Below are 19,528 nucleotides of genomic sequence, written 5' to 3' on the forward strand. Positions count from 1 at the left end.
TTATTTTGACAACATTTACAAAAGAAATGTATTTTTTTTAAATCACATTTTCTAAAAACAAAAACACATTTACTTTATTAATCTGATCATTAAAAAAAAAAATCCCCAAATTCTCATAAAGCAAGAAAACGCTTTCCCTATAAAGGCCAAACAGTTTTGGAAACATGAAAAAATATCTTCTTTTGTCACACACACACACACAAAATGAAATAAAAGGTTAAAATAAATCAAGCCAAAAAGCGAAATCATTTTGGAGTTGTCAACAGTTTTGTTGTCAAACCATCATCATCATCAATATCAGCAAATAAAAAAACATTGCCGTTAATATATAAAATAAGGTGTCACCCAATTTAAGATTTGAAATAATTGAATTGATCATACCCGCACTGCATCCAGATTTTGACTGTCACCAGGTCAAGTTTTGCATAATTGACAGATGAGATTTTCATATTTTTCCAAAAAAGACCTCCTAAGGTTTTGATTTTGATTTGCTTGCATTCTAAAAGTTACAATTGTGGTCAGTGCATGAAGATTGGTGATTAGCAGACAATGTGCATCATAAGTTTGACTCCTTTCTATGAATTTATGAATGCGCCCGCGTGGTGCTCTTGTTGTTGTTAAGACTACTGGAAACATAAGATACATGTTTTTTTTTGTTTTTTTTGTAGTGTCACAAAACAACCATTCAAGCCTCCAACTTCCGAAAAAAAAAGTTAGTAACTTGACTTGACTTGACTTGACTTGTACATGAACGAGGTCGTTCCCTGCCTGAATCGCCCAAAACCCTCACTTACATTTCCTTCTGAGTTTACAGCTAACAAATCTCCCAAGTCAACAAAGCAACTTCTAATGTAAACGTCCCTCATCGTGCCCACAGATTGTAACAGTTGTCACTTTCTGCAGAGGATTTCGTGTTCAATAATCTTCAGGCTGAGCTTGAAATGGTTTCACTCTTCTTCTTTCAAATTTACAACGTGAAAGCTAATAGTTACACAAACTGTACAAGTAAGGAAATAATTGATTATGAAAAGGCAAATGGTCCGCTCCTCAGTACCTTTATACAAATGAAATGGAAAAGATATGAATATCATTTTATTCTGTAATCAGTATACAGTATTAACTTGATGTTCATGTAAATACATTTGTTGTGCGCAATCTAACTTTTGGAATTTTCAAAACCTTCTTTGATTTCCAAGAATACATGCAATTCATTTTAGAAAGCAACAATCAATATTTTATTATATATCAATGTGAAAACTCACATAATAAAAAAGAAAACAAAACATGTATTTTCCCTTTTTTGTCTCAAATAAGACTAAAAGGACACAATGAATACCTGGCAAAAGTTTCCAAGGGACAAGTGAGGATTTGTGTTGCAATGAAGCTTCGCTGTTTGCATTGTCGTCAGTTGTTTTTGCACGAATGAAAGTGTTTGTTTGGTGACCCGAGTTTCCTTTTTGCGGGCTGCGGGGGAGGCGGCGGCCCACCCGCCCGCCCGCTCGCGCCCGCTCGCGCTCGCTGGCCTCTCTGAATGATTTATGGAGATGACACCATGATGGAGTCCTCTGAATTGTAAATCCCCACAATTATACAGCCCATTGTCTATTCATGATTTCAGGACGCAATGGGGAATTATGTAAAACTATCTCCAAAGAGGACGGCGGCATGTAATGTGACTTGCCATACTGTTCATGCAATGCAAATATGACGCTATTTAAATGGAGGCTGACCTGCGTGTCGTGTGGGATTACGACGCGTTTGGGAGATGAGCGATGATAACCGCAAACACGCACTGGCCACTCGCGGGCAATGAGCGCATCCTCCTCAACTTTAACGGCCGAACTCGACCGCCTGGTGCCCGTAACCGAAGCGCCGAAGCGCCGAAGCGGCGAAGCGGCGAAGCGGCGAAGCGGCGAAGCGGCGAAGCGCCGGAGCGGCGAAGCGGCGAAGCGGCGAAGCGCCGAAGCGTGTCTGCTTCTTTACTCACCTTGAAAGCTGCAGGAAATAAAAGTAATATCTTGATGCAAATTTTTGCATTTGTCATCAAAAAGTCCCGTTTTTGATGAATTGTTGCCATCCTGTCACCTTCGCCGCCGATCAGCCACATTGTCGATAAATATGAAGATTTCTTTCATTTCAGACGTGCACTATGTAAATATGAATCTACTTAATATTTCCTTCACAGTTCCAGCTGTGCCGTAGCTTATGAATCATTTGTCATACACAGTCCACTTTGAAACAAGTTTATTGGATATGAAGAAATGGAAAAAGAAATGATTTCTTAACATCCTTGACAACTGTGACATTTTTTCCACTATTGTGTATGTCGATATTTATTATATTATTATTTATATTACAGGCTACTTTTTCGGATGTGCAGCTTCCAAGTGAGCCCGCAGACTTTCGTAAGGTTAAATAAAGTGTTTGAGTTCAATATAAACAAATAGTTTTACGTTTCGCTTTCTCGTAAACTTCAACTGGAATTGGCGATAAACTTCAAGCAAGCACTTGGCCTCATTTTTGATCTGACAAATGGTTAGTGAAGTTGAAGTTTGCTGCCACCACTGAGCTTCCAACTCAAGCCAAAAACGAAGCTGGGTCGTATGTCAAAAAACTTTGATTTGTAACTTGAGGTATTATTTGTATTGTATTTCCATTTGTTCCCATTTTCCATGATTCCAATGGAGGTTTGAGGCAAATGTTCACGTTCCACAGATTTCCAATCCTTTTTTGCGCTTCCTCTTCATCATCCCGTGCTTCACCTCATCCTCTATTCTCTTCCTCGCCTCCTTCCTATCCGGCCGCTTCCTCGCGTCAGGTATTTGTTTCGGAATCTCTCGGTGGAAATGACACTCCATCTCCGGCGCTCCCTATCAACACACAATTATCACGGGCAATCATGCAGAACAGTGTTCAATTCAGCTGGAACTCCCACTCTGATGACATGGCGGCGTGGAAGGCCGCATGTCACACACCGGCGGGAAAAGCTGCCGATGTAGTGCACAGAGGCTTTTGCTTTTGCTTTTGCTTTTTAAAAAAAATCTTATTAGGATTTCATTCAAACCAGGAAGTGAAGCAGATAAGGACTATCATCCCCGGGAGACTTTTTTTTTTTTTCTGCAGTAGACCCTGAACTAATCATGTGATCATATCTTACATTATATTTGCATCTGGCAACCTTGGCAGGCCAATCTTGTTGTGACCTGCGCAAGTAGACGCTGCAATTTTGGATTACACGAGTCGGCTCGGGTTGCGTTTGTGGCCCACTGTTTTTTTTTTTTAAAAACACCGCTAAGGTCAAGAGTGACCTAAAGCCCATCCCAACTGACATTAGGTGAAAGTCAACCCTGGATGGCAACATGCTAATCTCAGAAGATATCAAACACAAATTCACACTCACAACTACGAACGAGTTCAAGACTTCCATGAACTTAACATGAATGTTTTTCGAATGTGGGACAAAACTGGAGCACTCGGAGAAACGCCACACAAGCACAGGGAGAACATGCTAACGAAAGTCAAATTAAAATATGTGCTTTTGAAGCAATATCCCATTGTGACTTATAATTATTGTTATTAGTTAACAGCAGTACGCGACACCAAATGAATTTAACAACAAACGGTCGGTGTTGTTTTGCTCAACTGATGATGTCGCCTGCACCATTTCGTCACCTTGGCTAGCTGTTGAGCTAGCTAGCTGCTTGTGTATTCTCATTTTTATTTACGCCTCCTGTTTTTGCCATCTTTTTATTTCATGAAACAAGATCTCAACATTGAATGCTGTTTTACATTAAGTACAGTTTTACTTCCTGTTCTTTGTGTTTCTTCCTCCCTAGCGTAGAATTGAATGACATCATTTGATATAGGAAAGAAGCTCGATAACAGGCATAAGGTTTCTTGGCTGTTTTTCATTTTGGTGACTTACAATCAGGACCATCTAGCGCACTAAATCATATTTTCACGATTGACTGGCAGTGCTAAGTAGCTAGCTAGTCGATGTTCCTAGTTGCTCATCATTGACTCCATTGAAGAAGCTGGCCAACAGTTGTTCAGACATAAGAAATGATCAGCAACATTTGATGTTTTATTTTTAGTAGTAAGTAAAACATTTTGTGTAACCGAAACAAGAGATAACCACCGAATTTTGTTATAGGCCAAATTAGCTCTTAGGCAGAGTGATATGTAAAGTTTAATATCCAAATGCTGTCGTACTGTATAACACACGTAAAAAAACAATCCACACAAATAAGTTTCAGAACTATCCATATTTATTATCACAGTTTTTTTGCAATCATTGATACTAACAAAATTGAAAGACAAATGAAGTGTCTGCGTCAATTTGCATCGTTTGTTAGCATTAAGCTAGGAAAATTGTACGCTCATTGTAACTATTTGTAATTCTCTTTATTTTATGTTTAGTTTGTCAGTAATGACTGCGAGTGGCAGCTAACCAAATTGAATTCACGTCAATCTTATCTCAAGCGACCTCTGCATTTATTTCTTTGGACATATACTAGATTGGTTTTAGCATGTTTCATGAATACAAAAATATGAGCATTAATATGGCTTCCCTATCCTTCAGTCTTTCTGTATGGTGGACAAAACATCCGCAGTGGATTTTGGAGGTGTGAATCCCCATTTTTACCGGCAACACCAAGTCCTCGATAGATTAAAAAAATATATATATATATTATGAAGCTGTAAAAGAGACACACAACATTTGATTGAGACACATGAAATTCAGCGGCGGCTTCCATTCATTCCCGATCAAATGCTCCATTCATGAGTGAAATTAGCATCCGTCTGTCAGCCAGGAGGTGTGAATTCTTTCATCTTGCTCTCATGCTGCCTCTCAACTTGTGATGAGATGCATAACACCACATGCACTCCACATGGAGGCTGCAGAAGCAAAATGGGGCGTCTGCCTCTCTTGTGGGGGTCGCGGGCGATGCTCACATGCGACTACACTGCCCTCTTGTGGCGCTTTGCAGACTTTTTCCTCATTATTGCTCCACCCATCCATCCACTTGCCTTCATTCACGCTCACCGATGTGGCTGTTGTTCATTTTTGTGTACATTTTGCAATACTTGTGCAACCAAGTACTGACTTTAGTTTCCTTTGCTCTACCAGTTTGCAATGAAACGAATATTATGATGCTTTTGTAAACGTTTTTTTAATAGGGCAATAATAATGTTATAACAGCGTTGTAAATCATTAATAAACAGATATAAACAAAACTTTTTTGTACTCGCTGTGAGATGCTGCCATCACATCAAAAGTCAACAACGAAAACACACGTGAGCTAATTGACTTCCATTATATAACGATACAAATGAGTGAAACACACAAGCAAACTGAGCGAATTGGCCGGTTAACCAGCAAGTCATCATGCAAGCGGATGACGACGACAGTTCTCGCTTTACGACCGAGTTGGGAAGCAACACAACTCCAATTTGTACGGAAATCGGCAAGTGAAAAACACTTCTCGGCCATAAATATAAAGCAGCCCGACATAAAACAGGAAACGCTGTTGGGCCTTCCGGAACCAAAAGTTTTGGGTCACCACTCACATCTATGCTATGACATGTTGTAGATAAATCAAATCAAATAAATAATAACTCTTTTTTTCAATATATTTTTTCTTCATATTTTTAAATGATCATTCTTTGATTCATGATTAATTCAAATCATTTTAAGATCTACATGTAAAAGTGTTTGATTCTACCTAAAACAAGCTATTCTTACTTCAATAAATTCAATCAACTATTCTGAGGTGAATTCATAAAAAAATAATACTTAATTACTAAATAATACTAATTACAAAATTGAATTTGAATTAACCAATTTACGGAATGGCCAATTTCGTTTGAATAAATAAGGAACTCGAAGACCAAAAACTTCTGCTTTTGTATCGAACTATTTTATTTTATAATAAAAAGGAAATCTCAATTATTGCCCCCAGAAAATCTCAAATATTATTTTTGTGTTGAAAGAGTTAAGAGTCTATGAAGAAGAAAAACACATGGTGTGTTTTTTTGGTTTTTTTTTAATGACCTGCTCGCAGAGTTGGGGGATCGAGTCCGGAAAGTCCAAAAACTCCTTGCCACAGACGGGCTTCATGCAGCCACAGGTGATTCCACTCAGCTGGCAGTGAAATGAGCTCGTCTCCAACAGTTTCAGGGTTTGTTCTCTCCGGACCTGGATCCCGCAAGCCTGCTTTCTCCTTTTACGGCGTGTAGCAGAAGTCTTGTGTAGACGATGCGAGTTCCTGAACGTTTCGTTTGATTCCCCATGTTAGCGGATCTTGACGCTTCGGCCAATCAGGAGGAAGAGGAGGCCGGCCAGCAGAGAGAAGAAGATGCCGATGGGAGCAAACATGAAGGAGAGTCCGTAGTTGAGGCTCAGCTGGAAATCTGGACACATGGCGGAACGCTGGAAATCCACGTAGACGTCCACCACGTCCAACAGCTCCATCCACAGCACCAACATCACCACCACACACAGCAGGAAGAAAGCTGACAATAAGGACGAGGATTATCGCATGTTTTGGGTTGGGTCACATGTGACATTTTTGGCTTGGCTTGTGCGTCATTGTGTTATCACTTGTTAGACAGTTTCTATGTCATTTGTGTGAGCCATTGCCTAGTGACAATGATAATGCTGAATGATTACGTAATAGCCACCAAAGTGCTTTTTGATGAAGGATGAAATCCTTTCAACACTTCTATACATGTGCAAAGAACCCGTTTTGAAGGCACTGCAGAAATGGCCAACATTCGCTTGGAAGTCTCACCCGATACCAGGAAGAAGCCACCTCCCGTTTTGTACAAGCAGTGGCTGGCGAAGGGAGCCGCGCAGATGACGAAGAAGCCGGCGAGCACCGCCGCCGCCACGCCGACGAGCATGAAAATGCTCCAGAAGCTTCTGTAGACTGAGGAAAGGAAAACACACTGATTGCACTTGAACGCTGATGACATCAAATAGAAGAAGGTGACGACACCTACTTATGGCCGATTCGTAGGCGGTGGCGTTGTGCGTGGAATGCGACACCGGGAATGGGAAGAGGTACGAGTGCATGCACACTTTTAAATGAGGCTGATTGGCTGTGGAGGAAAAGCCAAATAAAAAGGCATAAAACATCACATTAGGAACTAATGGAACTTGAGTCTTTTTAAAAGATGTCATATCAATTGAATGTCAAATGTGGTACTTTGATTGGCCTGACTCTTTGGTTGCCTGAGGTGCTGCTGTTTTGGTTAGCAACTGTGTTCGAGTGGGCTCTGTGCTTCCGCTTTAATGAGATCATTACAAACCTGCAAATTTGTGCTTCGCAGATATTTGACAGATAAAGGAGGAAATATTTGAAAGTGAAGTGTAATCAACAGAACAACAGCTAGCGAACGAAAGAAGCCCTTTTGTGGGAAATAATTACCGTAGCTGGGGAATTTTGAAAATATTGAAAGTTGGAGCCGAGGCGTATTATGGGAATTAACGTAATTCCATCCATTAGTTTCTTATTGTCATTCGGGTCGTGGGTGAGCTTGCGCTGATCCAAACTGACTTTGTGAGAGGCGACGTACATCTTGGAAAGGTCACTGGCCATTTGCAGGTCACGTATAAACAAACAATTGTGCATCACATTCACACCGATGACCTATTTAGTCATAATTGAGAGTCTTCAATGCTGAAAACACAAGCGTGATTCAACATTATTTCATAGCTCATGAAAGTGATTGAAATAACTCAAACTAACATGAGCAAAACAGCATTGTTCATGAAATAAAATAAATACATAAATCAAAAAAACAATAACTACTTGAAACTGCATTTAATTAACTTTTGTAAAACTAAAAGTAACTGCTGTCTCGCAAAATTTGGTTTGTCAGTTAATTTCATGCATAACCTTTTGGGGTTTAACAAAGTCAAAACAAAATAAAAACAAACTATAATGAAAAATGAAAAATTCTTATTACCCAGGGGTGATTCAAATCATCTTGACTGTGAGCCAAACATGCAAACCACGACTGAACCGTGTTGCCCAGTTGAAAATTTTAGGTACATTTCTGGAAGCTTTCCATCAAAAGTCTAGCAAAGGTATTTGAATAGATTCTTAGTTGGAGACTAACTACTGCATCTAATCTTCATAATCATTATTTTATTGACTGATTTAGTCCTAAAACAGTCTGAAAGAGTCATGGAATAGCTACTTATGCCAATAATGTTCTTTTTCATAGACGCAACATTAAAGAACAGTAACGTTTCCTCCATAGAACATATTTCCTATGCGTCCCATTCATCGAGTTTCCCGTTTTACCCAAAAGTCCGACTTACTGAACCAAAGCGTCCACATCAGGTCTTCTTCTTGCACGTTGCCTCCAAATGAACACCTCCAGAAGAAGCCCTCATGGTACAAAGTCACCCCACTGGTGGCGTTCTGTTGCGGCATATCCCCACGCTGGAAGAAGAAAATAATAATAATCATAATCATAATCATAATAATCCAGGACTTTGAGGCCTTCGCGGGTCATTATGGGCAGATGTGCAGCTGGTCTTCCTCCATGCTTATCTTTGCTGTTCGCTATATTTGCACAGCAATGAAGAACTAAAAAGTGAGCATTGTTATCTTTTTGAAAGTAAGAATTTGTGGCTCAGCCTTTGATTGTATAGTGCAGGTGTTCCTAATGTTTTGCCCATCGAGTGAGAGCCCCACTCACAAACGAGCAACAGCTGTGGCTATGAATGTATTTACAGTATAGGCCCCTCTTTATAGAAGCCATCGCTAGCGTCGAAAGCAAAAGCAAGACGCTCCCGTAGCTCTCTCGAAAGTGAGATGTGTTCGAGTTGGTGATATTTAATCTGACATCATTCCACCGCTGGGCCCGCCGGTATTTGTTTTTTTTCTATCGTGCTGAAAGCTTTGCATAGCTGCACACACACTCAACTGTGAGTGTGATTACATGAATTTGGCGATGCCTCTGCCATGCATTTCATCTCCTGATTGGAGCTTCCAGACGAGGAGAAACCACCGATGACATCCGAATGAATGTAAATTGAGAAATGATCGGTTCCATTTTTGGTTCCATTTTGTCCATGTGCTACTTCTTCTGGTGTACGTGACTGGGCCACCAGAGGGCAGTATAATGATACACATGGTCACATACATATACATGCAGTATTTTCCACCATCTGTTGCTAAAAGGGATCATTATATATTCATTAGCCTGTCAACCATTTCCCGCTTTGTGTTAGCATTCAGCTAGCAGCTAGTTATGTAGTGGCTTTACATACACAATGCAGCAAATCTTAGGAATTGTAATACTGTACTTTGGTGAGGTTGACATGGAAGATGATGGTTTGACGTTTGAATCACAAATCTTTCACTTTTACCCATTCAACTTTGTAAACACAGCCCAGTAATCAATCTGTTCCTCTTCCAGTACCTCCTCAGCAGTGCGGTCGTCATCAGAAGGTGGTCGGCAGCTCTCCGAGGCCAGCAGCCAGTAATCGGTTCCGAATGAGAGCAGGATGAAGACCACCGCCAGGGCCCCGAACAGGCCCGCAAAGAACAACGCCACGCTGAGCTTCATGGCCGCGCAGGAGGGGGAAATAATGCGTCGGGGGTCCTGTGGACGCGTGTGGACGTGTGTGACAATGTTGAGACGCTGGGACGCTTCCACACATCCACATCGGCGTGTTCAGCTGTTCTATGTATGACTGTTGACTGTTTTGTGCACATGACTCCTCTCTGCCCACCCATCACACGGCCTGTGTGCTATTTTGAGGTGTGAGTGAAGGCGGCTGCTGCCCAAACACTCCAACTGCTGCGGGAGTGTGTAGGGAATGGGACCAGCAGCAACTGGACACCCAGAGTGGCGCGGGAATGTCAGGGTGAGACCGGAGCACACCAATTTCTGCCTCAGCAGCATAGCACGCCTGATATATAATATTAGCAGTGGCTGGCAATCCGTGGCCTAAAGGCGAGAAGAAGCACTCAACTACATTTACCATCTAAATTCGAATGTTTGTTCCACTCAATTGTACTAATTTATCCCCAACAGTATAATGAATCTCTTCATTTTCCATAACATTTCTCTTGGCTTCTTACAGTACATACAAGTAGATGACTTTTTTTTTTTTTTTTTTTTCGTCCAATCAGATTTCAGCTTCTATGTGTTGTCATGGCAATCTCATCAGCTTCGACATCAGTAACGTTGCAGATTTTCCGTTGATGACGTCAACATTTTTCTCAAGGGAAAGCGGGACAGAAACTGATTTGAGTCATTCCTTTCATTGATCATTATGTGAATGTGAATACGAAGGTGTGGCAACTTGCCAGTGAAAGAACCAATGGCTGTGAGAAAACTGTCGTTGTTTGTTTACATTGAAGCTGGAGCTGATACAGCCAACATGAGTGACATCATGCACGCTGACGTTGGGAAATGATCATTTCAGCAAGCTCAGATTCAGAAAATAGGTGAGCCGTGATTGGCTTTTGCCCTGAGAAACATGACATTTGCTAGCTATTATGCTGTCACGGACATACTACTTATGTTAGCCTCTATATGCTAAAATGAATCTGCTCAAATTTGGTTGATTTCATAAACCGCATAGCTCATATTGTGGTGAACAGCTAGAGACTTTTATTTTTTTTATCACACTAAGTTCCATTTCCTGTTCTTCTTTGCTTCAATTGTACCGTCTTTTTTTTTTTTTTAAATGTATGGTGCTGATGTCCATGTAATGTTCAGCTTTCAAGGCATATCCAGACAAATGTGGCTTGAACTTGCAATGGTTTGACTTTTTGGGACATTCCAATGTCAAGCAATGCATCCACGTATGTCAGAATGCAGACGGATCGAAAGGCCCCAAGCAAGGACAAATAACAGCGACATAACGGCCTAGCTCAAGTCATCAAGAGCCCTAATCTAACAGTATATGTGTAGTCCTCTGTCAGTATTTACTCAGTGTTAAAGGCACGTGACAACATGAAGCAACCGGCCTGCTGGCTCACTAGTGTGTCGTGGGAATATTTAGCAGTGAGGCTTGGCTAATTTACACACTGATGTGACCTAACCATGCCCAACACTTGCTGTTGCAGTTATGTACTGACTGAAAAGTTAAAAAGTGAACAACTGGTTAACAGTCTTCACAGCACAGGAGGAACACGCAAACTCTACACAGGAGCTTAGATATGAAACATCAACCTCAGAAATGGCCTGGCGCTAAGCTGAGCACTTGTCCATCGATGGTACTATACTAAAATATGAAAAGCAATTGTAATCATTCTTTAATGTCAATAGCTTGCATTATGTAAGGTAAGGCAGCTTTATTTATACAGTATAGCATATTTCATGCACAAGATAACTCAATCTGCTTCACATAATTAAAAATACATGTTAAAGCATTTACTAAGATAATTTAAGACATTTGAAAGCAAAACAAAAAACAAAAAGTAGTTTATTTAAATTACTATAATAACGTACAGCGGAAGGAATGGATTAATAATACCTATGACGTCGTACTTAATGTTGATTTGATAAAGAGGATTGCACTTTTGCAAAGTACAGTATTAGAGCTGTTTAATTGCTTAGTTTGTCCAGCAGGTGGTACTACATTCTTAGACGTTGTATACGCATGACATCTGATGAGGCAAAACAAGAAAATTAGAGATTTGTATTGTAAATGAAACAATGACGTCTAAATAGAAAAACATAAGCTTTTTTTTTTTTTTTAAATAATAATAATTCGGCATTGTTTCAAGATAGGTAATTTGAGATAAGTACATTTTATTTTAGTTTATTATTGAAAACAAATCTTTTTACATGCTCAATATTTTTATAACTTTCATGTTTTATAACAGTCGCTCAGGGACACGAATGATTTTGATTAAAATTTGAATGAATTGATTGTTTTTTGTTTTTGTTTGTATGCCAAGAGAAATACTTCCGCTTTTATCCGTGACGTCACTAGGTAATACCAACCAGTCATGTAACCGCGGGGTAGTCGGACCGGTCTACTCAGGTGTTTTCTCGACGAAATACGAACAACCACATACACGCCACCTTGGTGAAAGACTGCAATATTTCATACAATAAACACTGCCTTTGTTAATGCTGGATTTGTTTTTAAAGACGATATAAAACCGGACAGTTTTTTGGTCACCCCCTTTGAGAGACAACCGCTGAACCTTTGACGTGAAACTTGGGTCCCAAGTCGGATGTGCGCTTCCGCGTTGCCGGCAGGCGTGTGGTCACAGAGGGAGGATGAACAACCACAAATGTAGCACTTTGTATAAGAAACCACGAGGACGGACGAGGATTCTTCAATGTATCTATGTGGTTGGCTTCATGGTGAGTAAAGTGACACCAGCTAAAAGTCACTTGATTGTTTTGTGGTCGACACACTTTACCTCTTTTTGTAAAATATCATAGAATAAAACTAACGTATATAAGGAAAAACAATGATCACTCGTAAATGTACTTTTTTTGTAATGCTCATCTAAATTGTATTTATATGCTTAAACAGACCTTACCTTACATTTTGACCAACCTGAAGCGGCCAGGTGATGATGCACCTTACAGGTTGCCATGGGAACACAAAGAGTGCAATTTGAGGGTCTCCTGTTCAAAAGCACGCCTGTCACTAAAATGTGTTGCAGCATGTGGCACCAATCCCCTCGTGTTACACGAACGTGACAGCAAAATGTGATTAGTACCCATTCTTAAGGATGACGACTAACTTCTTACTTTCCAACCATGCTAACTCTGCGTTCATTGAATTAAAGGTGACGAGAATAAGACGAGCCACCAGGGAAGTTAATGGTGGCAAATAAAGTTAGGCGGTCCCGTCAGAAGACGTCATGACTTGCCATGAGACTTCAATCAAGAGTTTGGCAACAGTTTAGCATCTGCTCTGATGTCAACAATGTAGGGACGGAATGAAAACAAGACTGAGCTTCCTTTCCCAGAGTGTTCGCTTTTGTATTTGTTCATATTTAGAAACACGTTTTCACATAATGGAAAAAGAACATGGAAGTCACATGTTAATATTCTTACATGTCATATGAGTGGGGGGGGGGACTTAACCACAATGTAATAAAACTAAAAAATACAACAAAAATACTGCTTCTTTAATAATGTGTGACTTAAATGGAGGAAGATTTAGATAATGGTCCGAACTATTAATCAGTCAGACGATTGAATTATTAGAATGACTATTTTTACACATTACAACATAAGACAATGATAATGATTTTCAAACGTCCCCTTTTTCTTTTTTGTAGGACTTGTTCGGGGTGAGCATGATCATCCCACTGTTGAGCCATCACGTCAAAGCACTCGGAGCAAGTCCGACTGTTGCTGGTATTGTTGGTAAGAAGTAGCCATTACTTGCTGTCATCCACTCATCTTGCTAGATTCTGTACATGGCAACAGTCATGAAGAGTAATGTTTTTATGTTTTGTTTTTGGTTGGGGGAGTTTGGTCCAGTTTGGAGTGGATGTAATAAGTCCGCAGGTTTTTGTGACTTTATATATTCTCTGTATATTTGGAGCTATACTTGTATTTTGTGTAGTTTATTTTATGTTAACGGTGTTATCTTTTTATTATTTTATTTGGTATTATTTATATTTAGTATTTAATATTTAAATGTTTGTGTTATATTTTTAATGTTACTTTTATTTTCTGATTTAATGTGACTTTTTGTGCACCTTGTTTTTACGCCAATCTTTTTTTTTTTTTTCCCCCTGTTATATCAATCATGTGTGTCATTTTTCAACTACAGGTAGACCTCATTTTTCTTTTTCTTTCTTATCCCCCTGAATTTTGTCTTTTGATTTTGTTTGCAGGATCCACTTATGGCGTCCTACAGTTGTTCTCAAGCACGATCGTGGTGAGGATCAACTTTGTGTTTGTTTTTGAGTGCACGGTGACTGTGCGTGTTGAAACGCAATGTTGTCGTTGGATTGTCATGACAACAATACACAGTGGTCAAAAATCCCAAGCACACGAACGGCGGACGTGCGTATCATTTTCATCCACAAGCGACATTTTGTCAGCTTGAGGAAGAAAATGCTGGTAAAAGTGAACAAAAGCCAGCGAGTGAAGTGTTGCATCTGATGCGAGATTCTCAGGCCTGTGCCGAGCTCCTGACTTGGGCGGAATTGTGACGGGTCATGCGACCAATTAGGCAGATAAGGAGGCGTCTGTTGCTCCCTGCGGCGGAATCTTGACAAGTCTACAAGAGCCAAACTCACTCTGTCCTCATTGCATTATTTGCCTGTTTGGGTGTGTGCGTGTGTGTTAGAGATTGGGTGAAAATTGAACACAACCGTCTGCGCTGTTGCCTTAATAAGAAATACACAGTGTCCACTATTTCTGCCTCAATTCCACCTCCTACACTTACTAGACACTACATTAGGAACAGCTGGCTATGAGAGCCAATAAAAAAACACAAAGGAATTATCAACAAGATGCCTTTATACTTTGTCCCTGTAATTGGCTTTGTGCCCCAATTGGTCGATGGGGATGTCGTCCAATTAGGCCTGAACAATTCATTGAGTTGAAATCAACAATGCAATGTAGTAGGAGAAAAACATTCAAATAGGAACGGCTGTAATTCATACATAAATAAATAAAAATCACAATATTGATGGAAAAAACACATTCCACACTGCTACAATATTTCAATTCTTTTGTTTCTCCACTTTCACTCGTGACATAAATAGTAATTTACCACTAACAATGCTTAAAGTGGATTCATTGAACAATTTTCAGCAGTGAAAAGTTCATATTTTGTCCAGAATAAATTTGATAACTTCATTATTTTTCACGTACAGTTATAATACCTTTAAAAAGTCATTTTTCCACTTGCTGTCGACTGACGATGACATCACCTGTGTTGAGGAAGTAGGTAACCAACAATCATGGCTCACCTGTTTTCTGGCTTTGGTCAGTGAACGGAGCCATGATTGGTCGTTACCTACTTCCTCAGCACAGGTGATGTCATCGTCAGTCGACAGCAAGTAGAAAAAGTTTGTTTTCAAAGGTACTAATTGTACATGAAAAATAATGACGTTACCACATTAATTACAGACCAAATGTAAACTTTTTACTGCTGAAGATTTCTCAATGAGTCATTTAAGAATTTTTTGGAGGGAGTTGACTTCACCTTTAATATCCATCCATCCATCCATCCATTTTCTTGACCGCTTATTCCTCACAAGGGTCGCGGGGGCTGCTGGCGCCTATCTCAGCTGGCTCTGGGCAGTAGGCGGGGGACACCCTGGACTGGTTGCCAACCAATCGCAGGGCATTCACCTTTAATATCGTTGCTCAAACGGGTTCATGAACGGAATCGGACCGTCGGTCCAGCAGTTTGCGTTTGTGCGGCCGTCCCTAATGACGCCTGATATTGACATTGTAGTTGACATTTTGTGTTTTGCGCGTGTGTCGTGTCTTTCAGGGCAGCTGGAGTGACGTCGTGGGCCGTCGTCAGTCTCTGCTGACCTGCTTGCTGCTGAGCGCTTTCGGCTACGGCCTGCTGGGGATGTCAACCAGCATCGCTTTGTTCGTGCTCTCGCGGATCCCCGTCGGTAAGCTTGACGAAATCAGTCACACCTTCCTTGAAAAAACGATTTTCCCACTTGCTGTCGACTGGAGATGACATCACCTGTGCTGAAGAAATGCTAACGAGCAATTGCAGCTCGCCTGTTTACTGGGTTTGTTCAGCAAATTGAACCACGATTGGTCGTTATGACAGGTGATGTCATCTTCAGTCGACAGCAAGTGTTAAAATGAGTTTGTAATTGCTCATAAAAAATAATGAAGTTCTCACATTAATTCTAGACCAAATATTATCTTCTCACTGTTGAAAATGGCTCAGTACGTCGAGCGTCCTTTTATAGATTTATTATTTTATTTTCTGTGTCAGTTGGCGTAAGCAGGAAGTTCAGACAAAGCAGCGCAAGATCCCGACCGTGTTTGACAATGTTGCGGACTGTCTCCCGCCGCAGGACTGTTCAAGCACTCGCTGTCCATCTGCAGAGCGCTGCTGTCCGACCTGGTGTCCGAGGCAGAGCGCCCCCTGGTGATGGGACACTTCAATGCGGCCTCCAGCGTGGGCTTCATTCTGGGTCCCGTGGTGGGCGGCTACCTGACGGAGCACGAGGGCGGCTTCTACACTTCCGCCTTCGCCTGTGCCGCCATCTTCCTCATCAATGCCGGTGGGGGAACGGATGGAGATTTATAGCGCATGCAGAGCAATGTTCTATTTTTAGTTTATTGATTTTTTTGCTTGGATTTGACATGCTACAATCTTTCCAAAATAAGATGTTTTTTGATCGATTCAAACCATTCTAACTATAAAGTCATTCCCAGTCCAACTTCAAAATAAAAGTCCAAAATTAAGAATTTTTTTTCAAAAAGGCACCTCTTATTTCCACGTTGAGAATAGACTCATTCAAACATTTTAAATAAAAGCCCGAAATTACAAAAAAAAAAAAAATGTTTTGGTTTTACCTAAAATTACCACATTTCATCAATCAGCAAAATCGCGACATATCACAAAGGTAATTATTTTTAAATCTCCCCCTCTCCAAAAAAGATAGCAATAAAACAAACAATTACAAAAAAACATTCTATTCTTGCTCATTTTCCTCAATTTTAACATTAAACAAATACTCAACTTTGGACAAAGAATTGTAAAACAGTCCAATGTTCTGCCTGACAATATTGTCATTGTTGTAAGCATTAAGGAACAATAGTAATTCCAAAAAAACATATATTATTAATATGAATCGGGTGATTAGTATTGGTCGGAATTTGGTCTGAATCATTCCCACTATGAAAAAATCAACCTTCTAACTGCCACGTTACCACATTTAAATTCTAACTTATTTTTTTCTAGCTCATTCCAATTCCACTTTGTTTTCATATTTACAAAATGAAAGTCCCAAATTACATTTTTTTTTAGCCATTCCAGCGCCTCAATACAATTGTAATATTTTTTGTATTTTCTAAATAACAGTCTGAAATTGCATTAAAAAAACAAAAACAAAATAAACATGATTTTTTAATAGCGGAACACATTTGCCTTGTGTCCTATCAAAAGGAGACCATTAAAAGTCTTTTCCTTGACCTCGAGAGCAAAGGTGAAAAACTCGGTTCTGACCAGACGCGTTTGTGATCGCAGGCCTGGTGCGGCTGCTTCCGTGGGGAGACATTCGCCACCACTGCGACGGCGCCAACAACTCCAGCAAGGCGGTCGCCAACGGTTGTTCCCGGAAGAAGCGCGGCCCGGCCGGGACCGAGCCGGGCCCAGCCAGGGCGCGTGGGCCGCCGGAGCCCGTCTGGAGCCAGCTGTCCTCGGTGGGCTCCCGCATCCGCATGGTGGCCTCGTCCGATATGTGGGACTTGTTGCTGGTGCGCCTGCTGATGGCGGTGGCCATCATGCTGTACTACGGCAACTTCTCGCTGGCCATGGAGGAACGCTTCGCCCTCAAGCCCAAGACCACGGGCTACCTCATCAGCTACAGCAGCACGCTGGGGGCGCTGGCCGGCTTCCTGGTGGGACCCGTCACCCAGCTGTACGGCAACGACATGGCCGCCCTGCTGCTGCACTCCACCCTCCTGACGTGCCTGCTCATCTGGCTGTACGCCGCCGCGCAGGGCGTGTGGCAGGTGCTGCTCACCTCCACCTTCTTCGCCATCTCCACCACGGTGGGACGCACCGGCATCACCGAGCTGGAGCTGCGGAGAGGCGGGGCGCGGGCCAGCGGGACCCTGATCGGCGCCGGGCAGTCGGTGACGGCCGTGGGCCGCGTGCTGGCGCCGCTGCTGTCGGGCGTCACGCAGGAGGTGAGCCCGTGCGGACCGCCCGCTCTGGGGGCGCTGCTGGCTCTGGTGGCGGTGGGCGTCTTGCTTGTTCGGATCCCCAAATGGAACAAGACGGGGACGGCAAAGATGGCAACGAAAATAGAGTAAAAAGACTCAACTGTTTTTTTTTTTTAATATCAGACTGTACAGATTTCGTGACAGTGGGTTTTTTATATTGAAAACTATTTTTATGACTTGACTTTGCTGCTTTTTCAGATAAGCGCCACTGATTGCAAGATGGCTGCTGTATGGCACAAAACAACCACGGAATCTGAGGCTGTGTTTGGAATCATTCACTTGCTCGCTAATTAATTACTACATCATGCTGCCAAAACAATCAGATTTCAAATCACCTTTGAAACCAAAGTTTTTTTGTTATAAGAACCTAATATACCGAATAGACTCCAATGAGTTAAACTGCATCAGAATAATTCAATGGGCATTGTCCACCTTAGCCACCAGGGGGCAGTTCACTTTACTTACATAAACGCAATCGGACTATTCGTTAACAAACGAGAAGAAAAATGTACAGTGGGTACTTTCAAAGCATGAAAATATTACTGCTAATCACAAAATTTGCATAAAATGCAAAATATATCCAATATAACCGACCAAATCGCTGGAAAGTACAGCAATACAAAATGGCAAACTCACGATATAACGTATTATTTAGTGGGAAAGGGGAAATTGTGAACACAGCCTATGAAGTAAAAAAAAAAAAAAAAAGTGTCCAACTGATGCAGAGTCACAATGAATAAATGAGCTTTTTTTTCTTTTCTTTTTTTACGTTTCGTCTACAGATTTATTTATCGTAGTTACTGGTTATGCTGGCACAATATGCGCCAATACGCAAGCAAGCCCGCGAACGTCATTACTGCACTGTTGTCACCACTGATCAGTGGTTGTTGCAAAATGGCCGCCCCTTCAGATAGATTTTTTAGAAAAAAAAAAAGTGGATTTTGTAGTTTCTACAAAAAACAATATTTATCAGAACACCGTGTTTAGACAAGTGGTACCGCATATAACACATTTAGAGATAACACAATCATAGAAGAAGAGACAACTCCTTTGAAGTCACTTGAAACGGGGAAAACATTTGAAAGCTATTTTTGAATAGCTAAGTATTATCATTGTACTGTACCTATAATTTGTAAAAGCGTATTGAAAGAAAAATAGCCGGTGCATTTTAATTTAATGTTCATATTAACTATTTCTATTTCTGAATAAACAAAATACTGATAGCATAGTACTATTATTGATACTGCACTATTTTTTTTAATTGATATAAATATACATTATATTACAGTACTTTGCTCTTACATATTTTAGATGTTTTAATTCAAATTATTTTGCAATATTAGTTTGTCAAACCATTAAGAAGGTAGAATGTCAATTATATCAGTTATTATAGTTATGATTTGCATTGCTATTAAAAGTAGTGAGAGTGAGCCCCTAAACTTGTCAAGATGAGGTCAACTTTTTTTTTTTTTTTTTTTTTAAATCCAAAGCTGCCGCTGAGTACATTCTTGATGTCATTCATTGTTTTTCAAATAGATTATTCATTTAGAGCCATGTTGGTCTGTGACACACTAGCAACATCTTGTGTTGACCTAAAAGCAAAACAAAACAAAACAAAGAAAATCCACACAAAACA

General features: G+C 40.7%; 2 protein-coding genes across 5 annotated transcripts; one reads left to right on the forward strand and one right to left on the reverse strand.

Moving 5' to 3' along the window:
* Window positions 1–5,155: 5,155 nt before the first annotated feature.
* tmem182a (transmembrane protein 182a) lies at window positions 5,156–12,701 on the reverse strand. 4 transcript variants are annotated; one of them, XM_077537361.1, is made up of 5 exons: window positions 12,534–12,701; window positions 8,333–8,456; window positions 7,006–7,104; window positions 6,795–6,932; window positions 5,156–6,469 (listed from the first exon to the last, which is right to left on the reverse strand). In XM_077537361.1, the coding sequence occupies exons 1-5, from the start codon at window positions 12,660–12,662 to the stop codon at window positions 6,228–6,230; spliced, it is 732 nt and encodes a 243-aa protein (XP_077393487.1). In that variant the 5' UTR covers window positions 12,663–12,701; the 3' UTR covers window positions 5,156–6,227. The 4 variants fall into 4 exon arrangements, with proteins under 4 accessions (XP_077393487.1, XP_077393489.1, XP_077393486.1 ...); XM_077537363.1 differs by having other exon boundaries at window positions 12,539–12,698; XM_077537360.1 differs by lacking the exon at window positions 12,534–12,701 and adding an exon at window positions 9,442–10,008.
* On the forward strand, window positions 11,713–18,660 carry slc67a2 (solute carrier family 67 member 2). The gene is made up of 6 exons (XM_077537356.1): window positions 11,713–12,351; window positions 13,284–13,371; window positions 13,848–13,891; window positions 15,464–15,593; window positions 16,014–16,223; window positions 17,192–18,660. The coding sequence occupies exons 1-6, from the start codon at window positions 12,265–12,267 to the stop codon at window positions 17,980–17,982; spliced, it is 1,350 nt and encodes a 449-aa protein (XP_077393482.1). The 5' UTR covers window positions 11,713–12,264; the 3' UTR covers window positions 17,983–18,660.
* Window positions 18,661–19,528: the final 868 nt, after the last annotated feature.

The sequence above is a fragment of the Festucalex cinctus genome, chromosome 11 (genome assembly GCF_051991245.1).
Source record: "Festucalex cinctus isolate MCC-2025b chromosome 11, RoL_Fcin_1.0, whole genome shotgun sequence".
NCBI classification, from domain to species: Eukaryota; Metazoa; Chordata; class Actinopteri; order Syngnathiformes; family Syngnathidae; genus Festucalex; species Festucalex cinctus.